The sequence below is a fragment of the Rhinopithecus roxellana genome, chromosome 1 (assembly GCF_007565055.1).
Source record: "Rhinopithecus roxellana isolate Shanxi Qingling chromosome 1, ASM756505v1, whole genome shotgun sequence".
Lineage (NCBI taxonomy): Eukaryota > Metazoa > Chordata > Mammalia > Primates > Cercopithecidae > Rhinopithecus > Rhinopithecus roxellana.
Window position 1 is genome coordinate 32,580,841 of NC_044549.1, and position 19,954 is coordinate 32,600,794.

At 39.4% G+C, this 19,954-nt stretch overlaps 1 protein-coding gene across 1 annotated transcript in view; it reads left to right on the forward strand.

Annotated features, from left to right (window-relative positions):
* Window positions 1-19,954, forward strand: part of PLCXD2 (phosphatidylinositol specific phospholipase C X domain containing 2) — a 52,774-nt gene that overhangs the window by 18,107 nt on the left and 14,713 nt on the right. The window contains exon 2 of the mRNA XM_030940860.1: window positions 15,049-15,509. Within this exon, the coding sequence (XP_030796720.1) occupies window positions 15,049-15,509 (461 nt within the window). The remainder of the gene's footprint in view (window positions 1-15,048; window positions 15,510-19,954) is intronic.

Sequence of the window (19,954 nt, forward strand, 5' to 3'; positions counted from 1 at the left end):
TAAATGTCAGTGGAAGTGTAGAGTCTGGCCATTCTGTCTGTATCTTCCACCAGCTTACAGGAGAATTAAGGGAAATAGTCCAATAGCGTGCAAATGGGGAAGAAGGAGGGGTAGAAGGAACACATCATCTATGCCACCATCTTTTTGTTATATACCAGGGAAAAGCAAAGGGAGAATTGGGCTGGCCTCTGTTATTTAAATACTTATTCTAGATAGGACAATCACCAAGAGGTTTATGTAGATTATTGTACTGCAAGAGCTCATAAAAGGCTGCTCAGAGTTTGTGAGGCTTACCCCTGAGCCCCAGGGGCTTGCTTACCCTTTCCCGTTATCTTTTACCTTTAAATAAGGCAAATGCAGCACAAGGCTGAGGCATTTAATATTTATAGAAAGTTCCTCATCAGACTCATCTATGGCTGTGGAGGAGCAGAGTCGGAGTCTCTGAGCCTCCACAGTGATGACCTGCTACATTCTACACTAGTGCAGTGTTATTCTGGGCAACATGAAGCTTAAGCTGGATGCTTTGTGGTCGTAAATTTTTAGTCAACTAATGAAAAGATATTCCCGGCCTCATCCTTGAAAGTCACCTATTTGTATGGATTATCTGAATACTACATTTTCTGGCTATTGTAGTTACTTCAATAGTATCTGTGGGATGCTCTATTCCTGATGTTTGTCTCATTTTCTACTTCGTGGTTTTGTGACTTTATACATCATTCTCCTTCGAATGCCCCCAGATCGATATATCTTGCTTCTCGATGCTTATGTTGCTAGCTCTTTGGGTAGGGTTTTAATTCCAGTACACCATGAAAAAAATTCATTCATATAGGGGTCTCTTTTAAGGGGTTCATCTCAATCGAGAGAAAGCTTTCTCTTGTACTTTCCCACCTCCTTCACCCCTTTGTGTGGTACCACCCCACTCCTCAGCTAGGTCTACCCCTGCTCGGGGACTCTGGTGCAGGCACCAGGTGAGATGAAGCCAGGAGGCAAGGTCCACAGAGCAGAGCCCCTTGAGGAATGGGGCCTCAAAACAGGGCTGAACTGAGACACGTGTGCTTCAGACAGCTTAAGAATAGGCTACCCCTTCAAGTTGTCACTTTAAAAATATTTACTCCTCATTTGGTAAAAGATGTAGAAGTGAAAGTGTTCTGCAGCTTTGAAATTTTTCTATTAGGTTTGCCTCCTTTCCTGAGTCTCTCTTCTGAGCCCTGCAGCCCCCTCTGATCTCCCTCCCTTCCCCCTTTGATTCTCAGCCTCCTCAGCCTTCACTCCCAGCTTCTCAACCTCTCTGTCTTTCCTCAGCAGATCCACTGAGGTCTTTCCAAGAGTCTGTCTCTACATTGGCATACCCCCCACCCACTGCTTAATACTGCTTCAAGTATGTCAAAAGCTCTTAAAGCCAGAGATGAATATTGCAGTTGTGCTCAGCAAACAGGAGATACTACAGCTACCAGGATTCCGTGTGCTTGGAGGAGAGTGGTGCTTAAAAATGACTCTTTTTTTTCTTATCACATGTTCACATTCAAGATAAAGAGTTTACTCTGTGCACTGAAGAGAGCTTTTTTGTTTGTTTGTTTGTTTGTTTGTTTTTTTAACATCTTGCCCATTTCATAAGGAGTCGCTGGTGAAAACCTGCAGCAACTGGGACCAAATTTGCAGTTTATCTGAGCAATATCTTAACATCCCTTGTAGACTAGTCCCTTTGGTCACTGCTCTGTGGGTGTGCCCCCCAACATGGCTGTACCTGGAAGCCCATCGTCCTGGCAGAGCTGGCTGCTGTCGTGAGTCAGGAAGATGTTCTACAGGGAAGCGAGCTGGTGATGGTCTGCATGGGAAGTCAGAGCTGGATCCCTCCGGCTGGGCCAGTGCTCTCTGAGGGGCCAGAGAGGTGTTCTGGCATATCCTCATCACTGTCTAAGTCTGAGAGTGGACATTGATGCTGAAGGAGGAGCAGCTCCTAAATGGCTCTTCTTCCAGAAACCTGGCCTTGCTGATTTTGCCTGTATTGCCTATATGCGTATTGAGACATATGTTTTCAGCCGTTTGTAAAAGGAAGTAGTGGTTTCTCTAAACCTCAGGAATATATTCAGAGTTTTTAATCAGGTGAACTTGAGTGGGAATGTTTTGACTGCCTTCGTTTTAGTACATTTGAAAAAAAATGTTGAATTTCTTAAAAATCATAGGTTATTAAAATGCAAGCACTTTTAGCAAGATAATGTGTTTGAGGGCCTAAATCTCATGTTTTTAACCCATTTTCTAAAAAAAACAAAAACTTGTTGAAACATTTTTAATAGAAATTCTTTGAAGACAGGGTCTCTGGCTCTCTGTAGATCAAATCATAAAATCTTCTTACGGTAGTCTCTTTTTATCTGCAAGTCGTATGTTCCAAGGCTCCCAATGGCTGCTGAAACCATGGATAGAGCCAAACCCTATACATCCTGTGATTTTTCCTGTACATACATGCCTATGGTAAAGTTTAATTTATCAGTTGAGTACAGTAAGAGATTAACAACAATAACTAGTAATACAGTAGAACAATTATAACAATATGCCAGCATCACTGCTGTCACACTTTAGGGTCATTCTTAAGTAGAATTAGGGTTCCTGGAACACCAACATTGTGATACTGCAACAGTCATGCTTGGCCATGCTTACGTCTCTAAGAAGTCATCATTAATATTTTCAGTTTGTAGAAAACATACAGAAAAACTTCTGAAAATATTACTGGTTCTGCTGTCTACATTAGGGAAAGATTGTCTGTTGATGGTTATATTGGTGTTTGAGTGTTGTAATGATAATTGAGATGGCTAAGTGACTAATGGTTGGGGAACCTCTACCAAATAGATACGCTAGACAAAGGGATGATTCACATCTTGGACTGGAAGGCCTGTGGGATGGCAAAACACTTCATCACACTCCTCAAAATGGGGCACAATTTAAAATTTATGAATTGTTTATTTTTTAAATTTTCCATTTAATAGTTTTGGACCACAGTTGACTGTGGCTAACTGAAACTGTGGAAATTGAAACTGCAAATAAGAAGGGACTACTATATTTTCTCAGAAAAATTCAACTCTTTAAAATTGATTAACAACTCATGAGGTTGACATCTCTGAAACCCTCAAAGATGGACTGGCAGTGATGAGGGAGGAGGAGCTATTGTTTAGCTGGACATCTCTGATTCCAGTTCCATCAGAAAGGGGCATCTGTTCTCTCTTCTTTTCCTGCTTCGGAGATGGGAACAAATTACTCTTTTTCTTGGCTTGAACACTTATATCTTTTATCTTTTTATAAGCATGATACTGCTTTCTCTTCTGCTGTTTGCACAGATTGTCTTTTGACCTAGTTGAGCCTTTACTGCTGCCCAGACACCTTCTGGTAGCTAGCATCATATGAATTACTTAGCTTTATTAAGATAAAGTGTGAGCAAAGGGTTTTTTTGGTCTTTTGTGTTTGGGCACCTTTAATATCCTTTTGCTGTTGCTGGGCAGGAAAGAGTCTTTGCAGCTGAGATCTTATTAATTTGCCTAGAATTTTTTTTAGTTTATATATTTTATATTAATTAGAAAAACTAAATTTGACATTCAGTGCAATTTTATGTAGCATCAGCTCTAGTGGGTAACTGGAAAGATAGCTGCACCTGGATTTTTTGCAAGCTGCCTGCATTACTTTGACCTCACTTGACAAAGTATAGGCTAATAGAGGCAAAATATGCAAATTACAGACATGTGACCTAAAATTCAGACTGAGATAAAATAGACAAGCTTTAATTGAACACTCTGACTATTCGTTATAGAAAATACATGCACATCTAGTATATGTTTTTAGCCCAAGCTTACAATGGACCAGACCATCTTAGTTTTGATAGAAATAATATTATTTAGGTCTTGATAAAAATTTGGAGCTTACATGGAATATAGATGACTCTTTCAAAAATGAACTCAAAATAATATTTGTATTTAAAAGAATTTTTTAGAGAATAATTATTATCTATTAGAAGTTCTCTATTGATATTAGTAAAAATATTTCCAAATAAATGAAAAGTGGACTTTTTTCAAACTGAATAAGAGAATTTTCTGGATTTCATTTCAGATGGGCCAGTTTTAGTGCTAACATATACACATAGACATGCACATAAATACTTTGGTAACTGAGAGGAACTTAGCTCCAAACACCTCTGTAGATATTTCATCCAAACTCTTGCTGTCCAAACATTTGCTATAACAACTTATAAGATTTGTTTTATCCAGAATTCACTACCTAAATAAAAAATCCCATTGTGGGAGCTAGCAAAAACATTTAAGTTGCAGGTACACCTTGGCAAAAAGATGGAGAATGTGTTGCATCCATAGTTCAGCTACCCTCCCAGCAGGCACGAGCTGTGCATTAGTGCTCTCAGCTTACCACATTATTGAGTGAAATGTCTTCTAAAAAAAGCAAACAGCCTGTGAATAAAACAAGCACACTCGAGAGGCCTAAAAAGAAAAATTGGGTGATAAAGCATATTGAGAGAGATGAGCTAACATAAACTTGGCCATGCTTACATCTCTAAGAACTATGCATTAATATTTTCAATTTGTAGAAAAAAAATACAGAAAATTTTCTGAAAATATTACTGGTTCTGCTGTTTATATTAGGGAAAGATTATCTGTGGATAATTACATTGGTGTTTGAGTGTTTTAATGATATTTGATATTTGAGAAAACTGATAGGGTTTTTTTGATGGGTTGGGAAGACATTACTGTTCTTTCTATTTCAAATAATGGATCATACAGGCTTCTACTCTCAAAAAATCTGTGATTCAACATATTTTTGGCAACAGGTTGTATTTGTTTTTCCATAAAAATCACTTGATGACATCTAATTTTATATTTTTAAAAATAAAAAGTTTAAGAACATCCTCAGAATTTTCTCTCTTATACTTTCAAATTGTGTAGTCACTGTATTTATTTCCAAGTACTGACATAGGAGCAGATTAGAGATATTAACAATTTATAATTTTAGTTTTAGTGCCAATTTGAACTTCAACTGTAGAATACTATGATCCAGACTTACTCTTTGGATGTCGATTTTGGGTGTAACCTAAAATAAATGACGTAAATTACAGACTTCATTTTTCCTAGCCCTAAATGTTAACTGCCACGACAGATCCTCAAATATAAATATTTTCTGAGGTTTCATGGCTTTATTTAGAAACCAGAATTATTTGTTTCTCAGATAGTATCATCCAAATAAAAGATGACACAAATTTCTTAATAATTAATAATAATAACATGTTTGAGCTCATTCTATTAGCCAAGGATGACTCTGAGTGCTTGCCTGAGTTAACTTGTTTAGTCTTCACAACAAACCAATGAAGTTAGTACTGCTGTTGTCCACGTTGTGCAGATGAGGAAACTGAGGCCCAGCATTTTATTCACATAACTAGTAGGCAGTAGGGCAGTAGAGTCAAGATTATGAACTCAGGCAGCCTGGCAACAGACCCTGTGCCCCTAACCACTGTGTGGACACTCCATTTAGCTTATTCAGAGCTATGGTAATTCATTAAGTTAGGTGTCAGGACTCACCATTTGTAAAGTTCTTCTTTCTTAACTAGTATCTTTCAAAGTGCAAGTCTGGGTCCTTTGGGACTGCGTAGACAGAAAAATGATTTGTTGGTGGTCCTGGAAATTGTGAGTGAGAATACTTAAAAAGATTACTGGAAAAGAAGGAACTCAGTGGTTCCCAACCCATTAGTGTTCTAGGGACAGGGGATGGGAATAGAACCTTCGAGTACTGGGTCACCTTGTGGATGGGAGGGAAACGTTGCTGGAGGCACTGAGAGGCAGGCCAATTAAGGTTAAAAAGAGACAGGGTCAAAGGTTCTGCCCAGATAAGCCAGGAACCTCAATCTAGGGCAGTGGTCTAGCTCAACCTTTTGTTCATAATCACTCCCCGAAGGAGTCTTTTTAGGCATTTCTATTCCTTATTTCCCCCACTCCTCCTCTGTGAAATTGTAACACTCAGATATATCTGTACTTTGTACATAGAAGAGTAAGATTTTTCGCCCCCTAAGAACAAATTTTTTCGACGTCAGTGCTTAGAGGCACAGAAACACTGAATGGTGTCAATACACATGGGGTGGGGAGAGTGGGATCAGTGAAACACCTGGAGGAACTAATGGGCTTCAAAGTTAGAAGGACTTAGAGACAGGAGAACCTAAGGGAGGTGAAGACAGGAGGTTTTCTTAAATATGTGAAGTCAGGAGTTATTTTACTTGGGGTGACCATCCTCACCTCCCCAGATGGGGGAGTTTCTCTCTGTCTTCTTATGCTTCACTTAACTCTTGTCTCAATCTTCCCTCCATGGCTAGAAGTGTGGTCATCCTATAATCTGAAATGCCATTGTACTGTAATGAAATGTATCATTTCATAGTGTGTGTTTTGAATTCTTTTTATTTAGAAACCAGGTTCCCAAGAAGCTAGCTTTAAATTCTTTTTATTTGAGTTAAGAAAATGGCAACTACTCCAATTTGCAAGAAATGGGTAATGAAAGTGCTTTAACTAAAAACTAGTATGCACTCATTTGAGATCTCTAATCCCCAAATGACAGCCCTCTGAAAGAATCAAGCAGTAATTTGTGTTCCAGATAAAGAGCAAACTGATTGTGCCTGGTCTCACGAGGCCAGCTAGCTCATTTTCTCCTACCTTACCTCTCAGATAATCTAACACCACCTAGGAGACAATAACTATAACTAACAGTGAGCAAAAATCTTGCTAACCTTTTCCCATTCAAATCTCTCTCTTCCCGTGTGACTTTGCTGCCACGGGGACTTTATTCTGAGCTCTGTAACCCAGCGCACATCCCAAGGACCCTAATAAACCTTAAGTAACCTAATCTAATCACATACTAGGAGGCATGATAAGGAAACCAAGGCCTCCCAATATTTTCTGCTTCACAAACAAGCTGTGGTGACTTAATTGTTTAAAGGGCAGGGTGTATCTTAGAACAAAAGGAGTGATAAAGAAAGCATCTACCAATATGTGGGAAAGGCACTTCACCAGATTATTATGTGAAGGTTTGAAAGTACTAGAAGACCAACCAGAGAAGACCATGCCCAGAAGTTAGAAAACTTTTGGGAAACTATAATCTTAACATTTGTGGCTGTAAGTATCAAGCCTGGGTATACATTACGATCAGCAAGAAGCTTGTCAACTTTCATCCCACAGAGATTTTGACTTGGAAGGTTTGGGGTGAGCTCATGAGCACTGGTGGTTTTTAAAAGCGCCCCCTGCTCTGCCACCTCCCAGTGATTCTGATGTGCGTCTAAGGTTGAGAATCACTGCTTTACATTATAAAGTGCTTTCACATACATGATTCAGGGTTTTGTATGCATACAGAAAGGAAAAAGAAACATTGTTAATGACTGTTGACTATATAAGAAAATAGGAAGAAACGGGTAGTAATTTTGAAAATGAAAGGATTAGAGAAAAGTCAATTTCTAGAAACTGGAGGAAAAAAATTTCACCTTTCTAAGGGCTAAAATTAGTCCTAGGCTTATAGAACATTAAGGAGGGACTTATATGTCCATATTTACTGCTATATATGGAATAGTTTTTAGATGACAACGAAATTCTCTGCCCAAAGGAGTCTGAAAACAATCATTTAGTATTTGATGCCAATTACGTCCTAAGATCATATTGCTTCTCCTCTATAAATGAAATACATCGGAGAAAAGGAGAAAAACGTTGTTAGTCAAAAGGTAGGTTAGAAAATGTCATATTAATATTTCTATGTGTATTTCAGGACTGTATAGACAGACAATGTACCTCAGCAGGCTCCTAACAGCTTTCAGATAGTTATAATTAATAATTCTGCATGTGAAAGCTGGCAAGTGGATGATCTTAGATATAGCTGAAGGAGAAGTAAAGCCAATGCTGGGCTCTCAGACTGCAAGGGGTGGGGTGCGGGACAGGGGAGGAATATAAAAGTCAGGTTGAAGCATGGCAGAAGTAAAGAAGTTAAAAAGTCAGAAATTAAATTTTAAGATTTTCAATGTGGGTGATGACAAACTTAGACTGTGACCAAAAGAGTGGTGGTGGCTATAGCCAACAGAGTGGAGGCTAAGCTGTCATCTCCATGTCAACTAATAAGATAGAGAGGAATGATGAATCAGGTACAGAAAATAAAATCTTCTAGACCATCAGTATTTAAGGCAAGAAGCTTCAGTTAATCAGCCCTTCACCCTCTGATTTCCGACTAATTAAGAATGACTAATAATAGCAATAATTATAGTTCAGCACTTACTAAGTGTCAGTATTGTTCTAAGCACTTTGCTTATGTTTCAATATTCACAATAATTTTGTGACAATAGGTACTATTGACCCATTTGACAGATGAGGAAACTGAGATATGGAAAAAGTAACTTACTCAATATGGGTTATAAATGCTGGGGAGAAAATATAGACATAGTTGGGGTGAACAAATATTTTACAGAAGGTATCAGCAAAAGTGAACAGAGTCCAGAAAGAGGCCTGCCTATCTGTCTATGTTGCATACCAACAGTTTCCAGGCTGTATGTAGGGGCCTGGTAAGAGATGAGTCTGAAATAATGCATTGGCACCATATTGAAGACAATTCTAAAACCCCAGTGTTGAGTTTGAGCTTTATTTGGAAGGCGGGAAGTGGGAGGAATGTGTCATAATCAAAGCTGTATCTTAAGAAAACTGCCTTTTGAGTATGAACAAATGAAAAAGAGTGAAAGGATCCAAATTAGGGTTTCTGTTTGGTGGTTGGTTGGTTTTTGGTACTATTTGACAGGCAATGAGTGTATCAATGAGAACAGTGGCAGTTGAAAGTTAATGAAAGAGACAGGTTTGATGTATGTTGCAAAGGTCAAATGTAAAGTTTTGGTAACTGGTTAAATGAAGACGGTGAGAGAAAGAGAAGAGTTTAAACAGAATCCAAGATTTCAAGTCTGAGTGACTGGGTAACTACTGGCAGAAATTCAGGAGAGACACTTTGGGGGATGAGAGGGCCAGCAGGAGAAGCTAGACTTTGAAAATACGCACTTTATTGTGTGAGCAGGCCATTGGAGGCAGGCCATAGCAGAAAGATGGGAAGGTAAGTTTGCAACTTACAGGAGTCTGGGCTAGAAAGGAAGCTTTTGGTGTCATCTGCATACTGTGGTAAACTGGGGAGTGGGACTGAAGTCTCTGAAGGTGGACAAAGGAAGAGAATACAGAATAGATCCTTGGAAAACATTTAAATTTAGGGACAATAAAGAGGAGTCAGAAAAGCAGACAGAAGGTAAAGGCAGGATGGGAGCACCCAGAAATATGCAGAAATATACACTGAGCACAAGGGAATGGAAGATTCCACAAACAAGCTGACTTGGCAAACCCTCATAGAAAACAAGAAGAATATGGCCATTTGAATTAGAGAGTTGTTAGGATCAAGAGTAGCAACAGAAGGAGAGAAAGTGGACTCAGATGGAAAGGAGTGAGTGTGTCATAGCAGACAAAGGCAGCAGGACTGGCCTACACTTTCAAGAATTTGACAGCAGGGAGGAAAGAGAAGACAGTCATGTGTGGAGTAAGGCATGTAAGGAAAAGTACTTTGTTTTAAGACAAAGGGGTACCATTTAAATATGTTTTAGACAGAGATAAAGAAGCCAAAGAGAGAGGTGAGTGAAGGTGCATAGGTAATGCCAGGTAATAGCAGCGAAGATTATTTTAGCTGCAGAAATTACAGTGGGATGAGGTCCTAAGCTGTTTGCTGACTTTATCATAAAACAAGCTAGAATGCATGGAGCTGCTATCCCTACCAATTCCCAAGCAGCAATTCTCTTAGAGAATAAGGCAAGGACCAGTGGTGCAGGGTATTTTCCTCCTCTTCTGAAGAAATGCTAGAATTTTATTCATACATTCCAGGACAGAAGGGGAAGAATCACTGTCTTTAAAGAATAAAATAATTTCCATGAGTTGTAGGGGAGTAATAGGGGAACAAACTTTGATAGTGAATTTGGATTATAAAATATTAGGATTTTCTATTTGTAAGTACTGTTGGCAGATTACTTGGTTTATAAATATTGTATGTGCAGGAAAGGGGGGACATTGTTAGCCTGTTTTTCCAAAAAGAAATAATTTAATGTACTTAGGCAGTTAAATGTTATTTCACCCACTCCATATGATGCAAAAGCTTTCTGGAAAAGAAATAAGTAGAACAGGAAAAATATTGATAGTGGTTAATAAGTGATGGTTGGCTTTGGCTGCTATAGGCCTATATAGGGCAAGTGCTATAAAACATTCAGCAGTCTGCTTCATTGTTCTGTCCTGTCCTGTCCTGTAAAGGGGTTGGAGGGATGCAGGGACGGTGCTGGGCACAGGAGGTCAGAAAGCATAAGGTGGGGCCGGAGAAATGAAGAGAGAACAAAGAGGTAAAAAAAAGACTCTGTTCCTAGGAAATATACACGCTCTCCCTCTTCTGTGGGATGATCTGGGTACCATGTATGTCCTTGTGTATTCAAAATGATCCCTGGGGGTCCCATTGCTGTCACATTTCTGCACAGTCCTCAGGCACAGAGAAAAGTGTTGGAGGTTGTTAGCACATCTCCCTCTGGAGATGAAACTGGTCTCAACACCAACAGGAGAACACCAGAGGGGATTTGTCTCTCCTCTACGCTTGGATAATGGCTATTCCCGAATGCCCAGGGAAGAATTAAGTTCAATATGTGCCTTGCACTATATAACACACTCAATTCTGAACAGCTGGGCTGTTAATGCAATTTAAAAAGAAGAGAGAACTCGCTATTCACCATCTATATCTAATGTATTCATAATAAATCTCTCAATGAGGAGGTATAAAAATTTCCTGTTCCTGTACAGCCAAAGGAAGCAGAGCATTAGGCAGGTATCCAGGGAGCCTCATTAACAGAGATAACCACTGTGGAAAATCCAGGGGGACTTGTTCCACATTTCTATTAGTAATGGCAATTTTTCTTACCTGAAATATGCTGGTAATTTTCTCACTTGCAAAATTCAATTTGCCTAAGGATGAATAAATAGGTCTTTTCTTAATACTTACTGGATAGTCTCTGTGTTCCAGATGCCACATAAAAGTAAAGCATTATTTGCTATTTTTTTTCCTTTTTCACTTTATTTCTTAGGAAACAAAACACTGAAGTCATCACAGAATTATTTGTTTTCAAGAAAATTGAAATAATATAAAATGGTAGTGTTTTGTAAAATTTTGCATTATGTGTGAAATACCTACACTAAAATTTAGAAAAATGGAAAATGGATGACAGTGAATGAGTATGAATACAGGAATTCTGATGGTAATATGGGGGGTAGTGGTTAAGAACAAGGTTAGTAGTGCCAAAGCAAAGGCATTTTCCTTCTAGATTTTACTTGCAAAGTGAAGCCACCTCTGTGGAGTCCCTCACCTCAGAGGCAGTCACAGCACTAACCAAATTAGCTTCTGCATGAGTTAGTGGATAATAGACATAAGAATGATTCACCCTGGATAGAACCAATAACCAAAATGAAAGATATTTGCTAAATAAGATGATTTTCATCTAGAAATAGTTACTGTTGAAATATTTTCTCACTATAATTAGGAATGTGCCTATGGTGGTCACTCATACTTCAGAAAAAGATAATCTCTGTCTAGGGGGATTCATGCTTTCTTTCTCACACACCCTGCCCTTTTATTTTTAGTTGACAGTAATAATTGCACATATTTATGGGATACAGAATGATATTTCAATACATGTATACAATGTATAATGATCAAATTCGTGTAATTGGTATAACCATCACCTCAAACATTTATCATTTCTTTGTTTTGTGAGCACTCAGAATCCTCTCTTCTAGCTCTTTGAAAGTATACAGTAAATTATAGCCAACTATATTCATCCTACAGTGCTGCAAAACACCAGACTTCATTCCTCCTATCTAGCAACTTTTTTTTTTTTTTTTTTTTTTTTGAGAGAGAGGGTCTAGCCATCACCCAGGCTGGAGTGCAGTGGCGCCATCTCAGCTCACTGCAACCTCTGCCTCCCGGGTTCAAGTAATGCTCACGCCTCAGCCTCCCAAGTAGCTGGTACCTTGGGCATGCACCACCACACCTGGCTAATTTTTGTATTTTTTTAAGGTAGAGACAGGGTTTCATCATATTGGCCAGGCTAGTCTCAAACTCCTGACCTGAAGTGATCTGCCCACCTCGGCCTCCCAAAGTGCTGGGATTACAGGCATGAGCCACCATGCCCGGTCCTAGCATAATTCTGTAACTGCTAATCAGCCTCTCTAGCCTACCCTCTCGGCTACCCTTCCCAGTCTAATACCCACAGTTCTACTCTCTACTTCCATGAACTTCAAAAGTTTTTTGAGTCCCCACGTATGAGTGACAATATGTAATATTTATCTTTCTGTGCCTGACTTATTTTGCTGAACATAATGTCCCCAGGCTTATTCGTGTTGCTGTGAATGGCAGGATATCATTCTTTTTTATGGATGAATAGTATTCCAGTGTATGTTTATGCCATATTTTTTATGCATTCATTGGTTGATGAATATTTAGGTTGATTTCATATCTTCACTATTGTGAATAGTGCTACAGTAAACATGGGGGGTGCCGGTATCCCTTTGATATACAGCTTTTCTTTCCTTTGGTTACATACCTATTATTGGGGTTGCTGGATTGTATAGTAGTTCCACATTTAGTTTTTTCAGTAACGCCCATACTGTCTTCTATAATGACTGTACTACTTGACATTTCCACCAATAGTTACATACATCTCCACAGTTTCACCAGCATTTGTTATATTTTGTCTTTTTTTTTTTTTATAAAATTGCCATTGTAACTGGGCAGGGATGATACCTCATTGTGGTTTTGATTTGCATTTCCTTGATGATTAGTGACATAGAGCATTGCTTCCTATGTTTGCTTACTATTTATATGGTGGTGTTGTTGTTGTTGTTGTTGTTGTTGTTGTTGTTGTTGTTGTTTTAGACAGGGTCTTACTCTGACCCAGGCTGGAGTGCAGTGGTACGATGTTCGTCATTCACTTCAGCCTCAACCTCCTGGGCTCAAGCAATCCTCCCACCTCAGCTTCCTGAGTAGCAGGTGTGCACCACCACTCCTGGCTACTTTTTTTGTATTTTTTGTAGAGATAGGGTTTCACACGTGTTGCCTAGGCTGGTCTCAAACTTCTGGACTCAAGTGATCCACCGGCTTCAGCCTCCTAAAGTGCTGGAATCACAGTCATGAGCTACCATGCCCATCTGTGTGTCTTCTTTTTGAGAAATGTCTATTTAATTCTTTTGTCCTCGTTTTAATTTGATTATTTCATTTTCTTGCTGTTGAGTTGTTTGAATTCCTTGGATATTCTGGATATTAGTCCTTTGTAAGATGAATAGTTTGTAAATATTTGCTCCCATTCTACAGGTTGTCTTTTCACTCTTGATTGTTTCCTTTGCTAGTGTAGACACTTTTTCAATTTAATATAGTTCCATTTGTCTATTTTTGTTTTTGTTGCTTGTGTGTTTGAAGTCTTAGCTATGAAACCTTTGCCTAGACCAGTGTCTTGAAGCATTTCTTCTATGTTTTATTATAGTAAAGTTAAACAATAAAAGAAGAAGAAAGGAACAAAGAATATACAAAGTAATTAGAAAATAATTAACAAAATGACAAGGAGAAAGTCCTCATCTATCAATAATAGCCTTAAATGTAAATGGTTTAAATTCCCCAATTAAAAGATATGGACTGGCTGAATGGATTTTAAAAGAAAAAAAAAAAGACACAACTATATACTGCCCACAAAAAACTCACTTCACCTGTAAAGGCACACTTTACAGTCTACTGAAAGTGAGGGATGGAAAAAAATATTCCACACAAACGGAAACCAAAAGTGTGCAAATTAGCTATATTTATATTAGGCAAAATAGACTTTAAGGCAAAAAAAAAAAATAAACACAAAAAGAGACAAAGAAGGTCATTATATAATGATAAAGGGATCAGTTCAGCAAGAGGATATAACAATTGTAAATATATATACACCTAACACCAGAGCACCTAGATATATGAGGCAAATATTATTAGAGCTAAATAGGTAGACCCAGTAGAATAATAGTTGCAGACTTCTTCAGCATTGGCCAGATGGATTATCTAGAAAGAAAATCAACAAAGAAACATCAGACTTAATCCGCACTATAGACCCAACAGGCATAACAGACATTTACAAAACATTTCATCCTATCCCTTTGTTGAGACAGAGGAACAGAATGTGCATTTGGACCATTTAATAGCAGTTTTGGCTCATTAAGGTACGAATTCAAAAAGAGGAACATATCAACTAAACTGTGTCGAGCCCATCAAAATGGTTAGCTGATCTGTCAATAAATCATTCCTACTGACTCCGACTTTTACAATAGTAAAATAATAAATATAATTTTTTATATGTTTTAAAAACATAGAAAGTAAGTTGGGTTTCTTGAAATTCTGCCTTTCCTAGAATTTAAATCACTTTCTCAGCATTGTTGAGATAGACACAGTGTTTTCATATCCTCTGTTTCAATGATGGCATGAATAAAGTGGATATATCACAATGAAGCATTCTTCTATAAGAGACACTTAAGCATTATCTCCAGTTTGTCTCTATTATGAATATTCTTTGGCAGACATCTTTGTTTTCCTGGATGTTAGAGTTTATTTCCTCAGAATAGCTTTCCTGAAATGAAATTACTAGAGCAAATTGTATGAATATTTTAAAGCCCCTATTTTCAGCATATTTCTAAATAGCTTTGCAAAAGATTATTTATTAATTTATCTTACACCAGCAAAATATATGAAAACTATAGTATTACCCCAGGCTTAACAAGCTGCAGCATTACTTTTCTTTGTGTTTTTTTTTTCCTAGCAAACTTGGCAAATTTTGCTACTATTCATTTGCAGTTTTAGTGTGTGTATTTGGTTCTTAATTTTTTGTTTGTTTGTTTTCTCATCAATTGGCTTATTTTTCCCAGCTCCCATCTCATCTGCTTTCCTCACCTTTATTCCTTTGTACAGGCTCACATGATTCATTCAGCTACTGGGTGGATGAAAAGTCCCCAGTGGGGCCTGACCAAACCCAAGCTATCAAACGCCTCGCCAGGATCTCCTTGGTGAAGAAGCTAATGAAGAAGTGGTCTATGACTCAGAACCTGACATTTCGGGAACAACTGGAAGCTGGGATCCGCTACTTTGACCTGCGCGTGTCTTCCAAACCAGGGGATGCCGACCAGGAGATCTACTTCATCCATGGGCTTTTTGGCATCAAGGTCTGGGATGGGCTGATGGAAATTGACTCGTTTCTTACACAGCACCCCCAAGAGATTATCTTCCTGGATTTCAACCACTTCTATGCCATGGATGAGACCCATCACAAATGCCTGGTTCTCCGGATCCAGGAGGCCTTTGGAAACAAGCTGTGCCCAGCCTGCAGTGTGGAAAGTTTGACGCTGCAAACTCTGTGGGAGAAGAACTGCCAGGTAGGAGGGAAGGAGAGATAAGCTTCCAAGGACAAGAACTTAACTCTTCCTGCTTTTCCCGAATTGCCATCTGTAAAATCACTCAATCCAGGGCTCTTAGGCTGGAGAGTGGATTGTTTGGAACATTAAACATATGCAAACTAGTTCCTGGGCTCTAGGATAGGTTCAAGGGCTAGGGCTAACCTCTGCCAAATACCTAAGGCTTGTCCAGCAAACTGTTTGCCATCTAATTACTTTTAGTGGCCTGGCGAGAACCAACCAAGGCAAAGTTGTAAAATTGGGCCAGTAGGTCATTCCCGTTCTCTATTTCCTGAGGTCCCTTTTTACCCTTCTAGTTTCCCTCAGGGATAGTCTGTTCCATCTTGCCTTCAACTCAGTGTGAGATAATCCCGGCCAAGGTATTGACTGATTAGGAAAAGTATTAGCTGACTGAAACATAGTGATTCATCTCAGGAGTGTTAATATTATAAAAGTATTTGGGTCTTAGAGGGAGAGAGAGTTAAGGAAGGAAGAGCCTGTTGAAGGGGCTCCAGCCCAGGAGAGCATTCCGTAGTTTGCTTAAGTTGAGAAGAGCCTCCCAACCTAGGACCATGAGGGACATGCTCAGGAAGAGGAATGTGGGCCTCAGATGTATTCCATTCTGATCCCAAAGGATGACAGTAGGAGAAAAGAGCTTCAGGAAAGTGTTTAATTTACACTCTCTTAAAAAAAAAAAAAAAAAAAAAAAAAGACGTATCTCTCATTCAAAGTTACTCACTTGCTCAGCAGATGCATTAACCAAAACATCTTTAAGAGGCAGATATTTTTTAACTCAAGGAGGAACTTTTGATTAAAAATAGTTTAAAGGTCATTCACTTGAAAATATTTATTAAACACCAGGTATCTGCCAAGTAACCTCTAAGGACTAGGGATAAATTAGTAAATAAAACAGACAAAGATACCTTGCCCTAATGGAGCTATCATTCTGGTGGAGGGAGACAAATCATAGATAATAGAGATAATAAACATACATATATGTGTGTGTATATGTGTCACATATATACATATATGTATATTCTCAGACACACATATATACATATATGTATATTTATTCTCTCTCTCCACACATGTGTGTGTACACACACACACACACACCCACACACGTAAAGTGTTAGAAAGTGATAAGAGCTATGGAAAATGAAAAGGTCAAGCATGGTAAGAGGGAACCAGGATTCTGTGGGTTGGAGGATTGGTTGAAATGTTTAAAAGGTTGATCAGGAGCACCTTCATTGAAAAAAATGACATTTGAAGGGGTTAATCACATGCATATTTGGGGGCAGAAGAAGCAGCCAGTGCAGAGGCCCAAATGCAGGAGTGTCCCTGCCATCTTTGAGGAAAAGGAGCATGCGGTGTGGCTGGAGAGCAGGTGACGACAGAGTAGTGAGAGGAGGTCAAAGAGGTGACTGGTGGTCATGTGAGCCTAGAAGGCCCTGTAAAGACCCTTACCTTTACTCACTCTAAGCGAGGAGGGTTCTGGCACAGGATGTTGTGGCCTGATTTAGGTCTTAATCAGATCTCTCAGGTTGCAGTGCTAGGAAGAGCCCAAGGTAGGGAGATCCGGCAGAAGTAAGGAACCCAGTGAGACTGTTAGTGGCAAGTGGTCAGATTTTGCATCTGTCAGAAGATAGAGGCGACAGGGTTTCCTAATGGATGCAATTTGAGGTATGAAAGAACGTGAGGATTCCAGGATGTTTCCCAGGCTTGGCCTGAATAACTGGAAATACCAAGTTGTTTTTGCACACCCAGAGAAGTTCTAAATGTCTTTGACACCATAAAGGCTTCATGAGTTAACTCTTAGTAGCTGCTAAAATCTATCTAAACCAGTTTCTTCACTAAGACTTTTGTAAGTGATATTTTGCTAAATATTTATCACACCTCTATCCCATAAGAGTAAGTTTATATCTGTTCATGTCTAACTTGGAGAGATGTTTTTCCCAATGGAATTTCTCTTTTACAATATGAGATAATAGTAACAACAACTAATGTTTATTGGACCTTTACAATGAGCTAGGTACATGGATTAACTCATTTGATCTTCTCAGTGACACCATGAGATGGGTACTTGTTATTGTCTCCATTTTACAGATGAGGAAACTGAGGTATGGAGACACTAAGTAACTCGCCCAAGAAAAAAATGGGCAAATTTTAAAATCCTGGTTAGTGAGAACCAGGATTCAGTCACATTCTTTCTGGCTTTCCAGAGTTCCTACAGCTTCTCATGCTCCCTGAGGGGTATTTAGGCACATTGGTGTTTTTCAGAACTGGTGTTGTATATCAGGCTAATGAAATACATGGCTTTTATTAATGAGCTGCAATTATCAGAAGATCTCAGAGAATTAGCAGAATGGGAGAAAGGGATGGAGAGCTTTGGAATTTGGGGATTCTGTAAGGTTAAATTTGAGTACAGATATAATGTTATACACAGCCAGGATTGAGATGGGTTGACATATTGCATACTAAACTGCTTACAAATCTGCAGGAGTAAGGGGTATCTTCAGGAATAAAGAATAGTGCAGGCAGTGAATTTCTAACAGTAGAGTGATGATCTATCATAGTTTTTTAAGCAGTTTTTTAACCGTATTATCCAACTACAAATACTTCTAAAGTTATGAAGGAAAGAGACTGTGATGATATCTCGGAAAAAAAGGAGCGCATCATCAGTTTAAATCCTAAGATCCCCTGTGCTCCCTTCTTTCCCTTGTTGTTCCTGCCACATCTCTTCTTAAAAGCGAAACAGGCCGGGCGTGGTGGCTCACGCCTGTAATCCCAACACTTTAGGAGCCCAAGGCGGATCATCTGAGGTCAGGAGTTCAAAAGCAGCCTGGCCAACATGGTGAAACTCCATCTCTTTTTTTTTTTTTTTTTTTTATTTTTATTTTTATTTTTTTATTTTTTTTATTTTTTTTTTTTTTTTTTATTTTTTTGAGACGGAGTCTTGCTCTGCCACCCAGGCTGGAGTGCAGTGGCCAGATCTCAGCTCACTGCAAGCTCTGCCTCCCGAGTTTTTTACACCATTCTCCTGCCTCAGCCTCCCGAGTAGCTGGGACTACAGGCGCCCGCCTCGTCGCCCGGCTAGTTTTTTTTTTTTTTTTTTTTTTGTATTTTTAAGTAGAGACAGGGTTTCACCGTATTAGCCAGGATGGTCTCGATCTCCTGACCTCGTGATCCGCCCGTCTCGGCCTCCCAAAGTGCTGGGATTACAGGCTTGAGCCACCGCGCCCGGCCGTGAAACTCCATCTCTACTAAAAATACAAAAATTAGCTGGGTATGGTGGCATGCGCCTGTAATCCCAGCTACTCAGGAGGCTGACACAAGATAATGGCTTGAACCCAGGAGGCAGATGTTTCAGGGAGCTGAGATCATGCCATTGCACTCCAGCCTGGCCTACCAGAGTGAAACTCCGTCTCAAAAAAAAAAAAAGCTAAACAAAGAGATTTCACACAGGGGCACCAGTCATCCCTGCTACTGCCAGGGCAGAGTTAAACTTTAAATATTCTTCATGTAATGAGCCGCCTCACATGTAACCCCCTGCGTATTTTATTACTACAATTTAGTAGAAAGAAGTATGCTACCCTTCAGTCAAATTTCATTTACTTAACATGCAATTACATCATAGGTATATATTTATTTGTACATTAGTGGCTATGGGTTTTGAGGGTACAATGAGTTGGAAGATTTAATCTACATCTTGGAAGTATTTAGGATCTTAATGAAATGGTAAGAGTACATAACACTAGAGAATACGAAACAACTGATAGACAATTGCACGATAAAAGTGCCTCAAATGTTCTGTACTATATGAAGAAGGCGATTTTGTAATAAATCAGTTGAAAAGTAGAACGTAGCATTAAGTCCGTATCCCAGAGGCTCCAATTAAAAGAATGACCAAAATAAGAGGAGGTCCGTCAAGGAATCATTCTTGAAGGAAATGAGATTTTTAATCTGAGTCTCGAGAGAAAAACTGAACATGAACCACTGAGCTAGAGGGGAGAGTATTTCAGAGAAAAACACAGCAGGCAGAGTTGGGGGCGGGGGGCAGATGCGAAACACAGGCCCTGAGTGAGAGTCACCTGTAGAGTCAGAGTTGGTTTGCAAGGCCAGCCTCCCCCTGTAAACAGAAATTCTCCCTGTAACCCTTAGAGTCAGATTGCTCAAGAAGGCTCTTGGAGAAAGGCATAAAGACCCTTTTGGATAATTTGTGTTTTATGCACTTTTTCCAAGGCAGAGTAAAGAATGGCACAGTCCTCTCGTTCCCTGCCATGCGGCCCAGGGGCAGGCAGCAGGCACAGGGCATGTCTAGCAGGTCCTGTCACAGGACCGCACCACCTCCCACCTCTCCCACCGTCCACTGCACAGGATGGCTTTCCTCACAGCCCCCAGCCTTACCACCTGGCCAATTACACTGC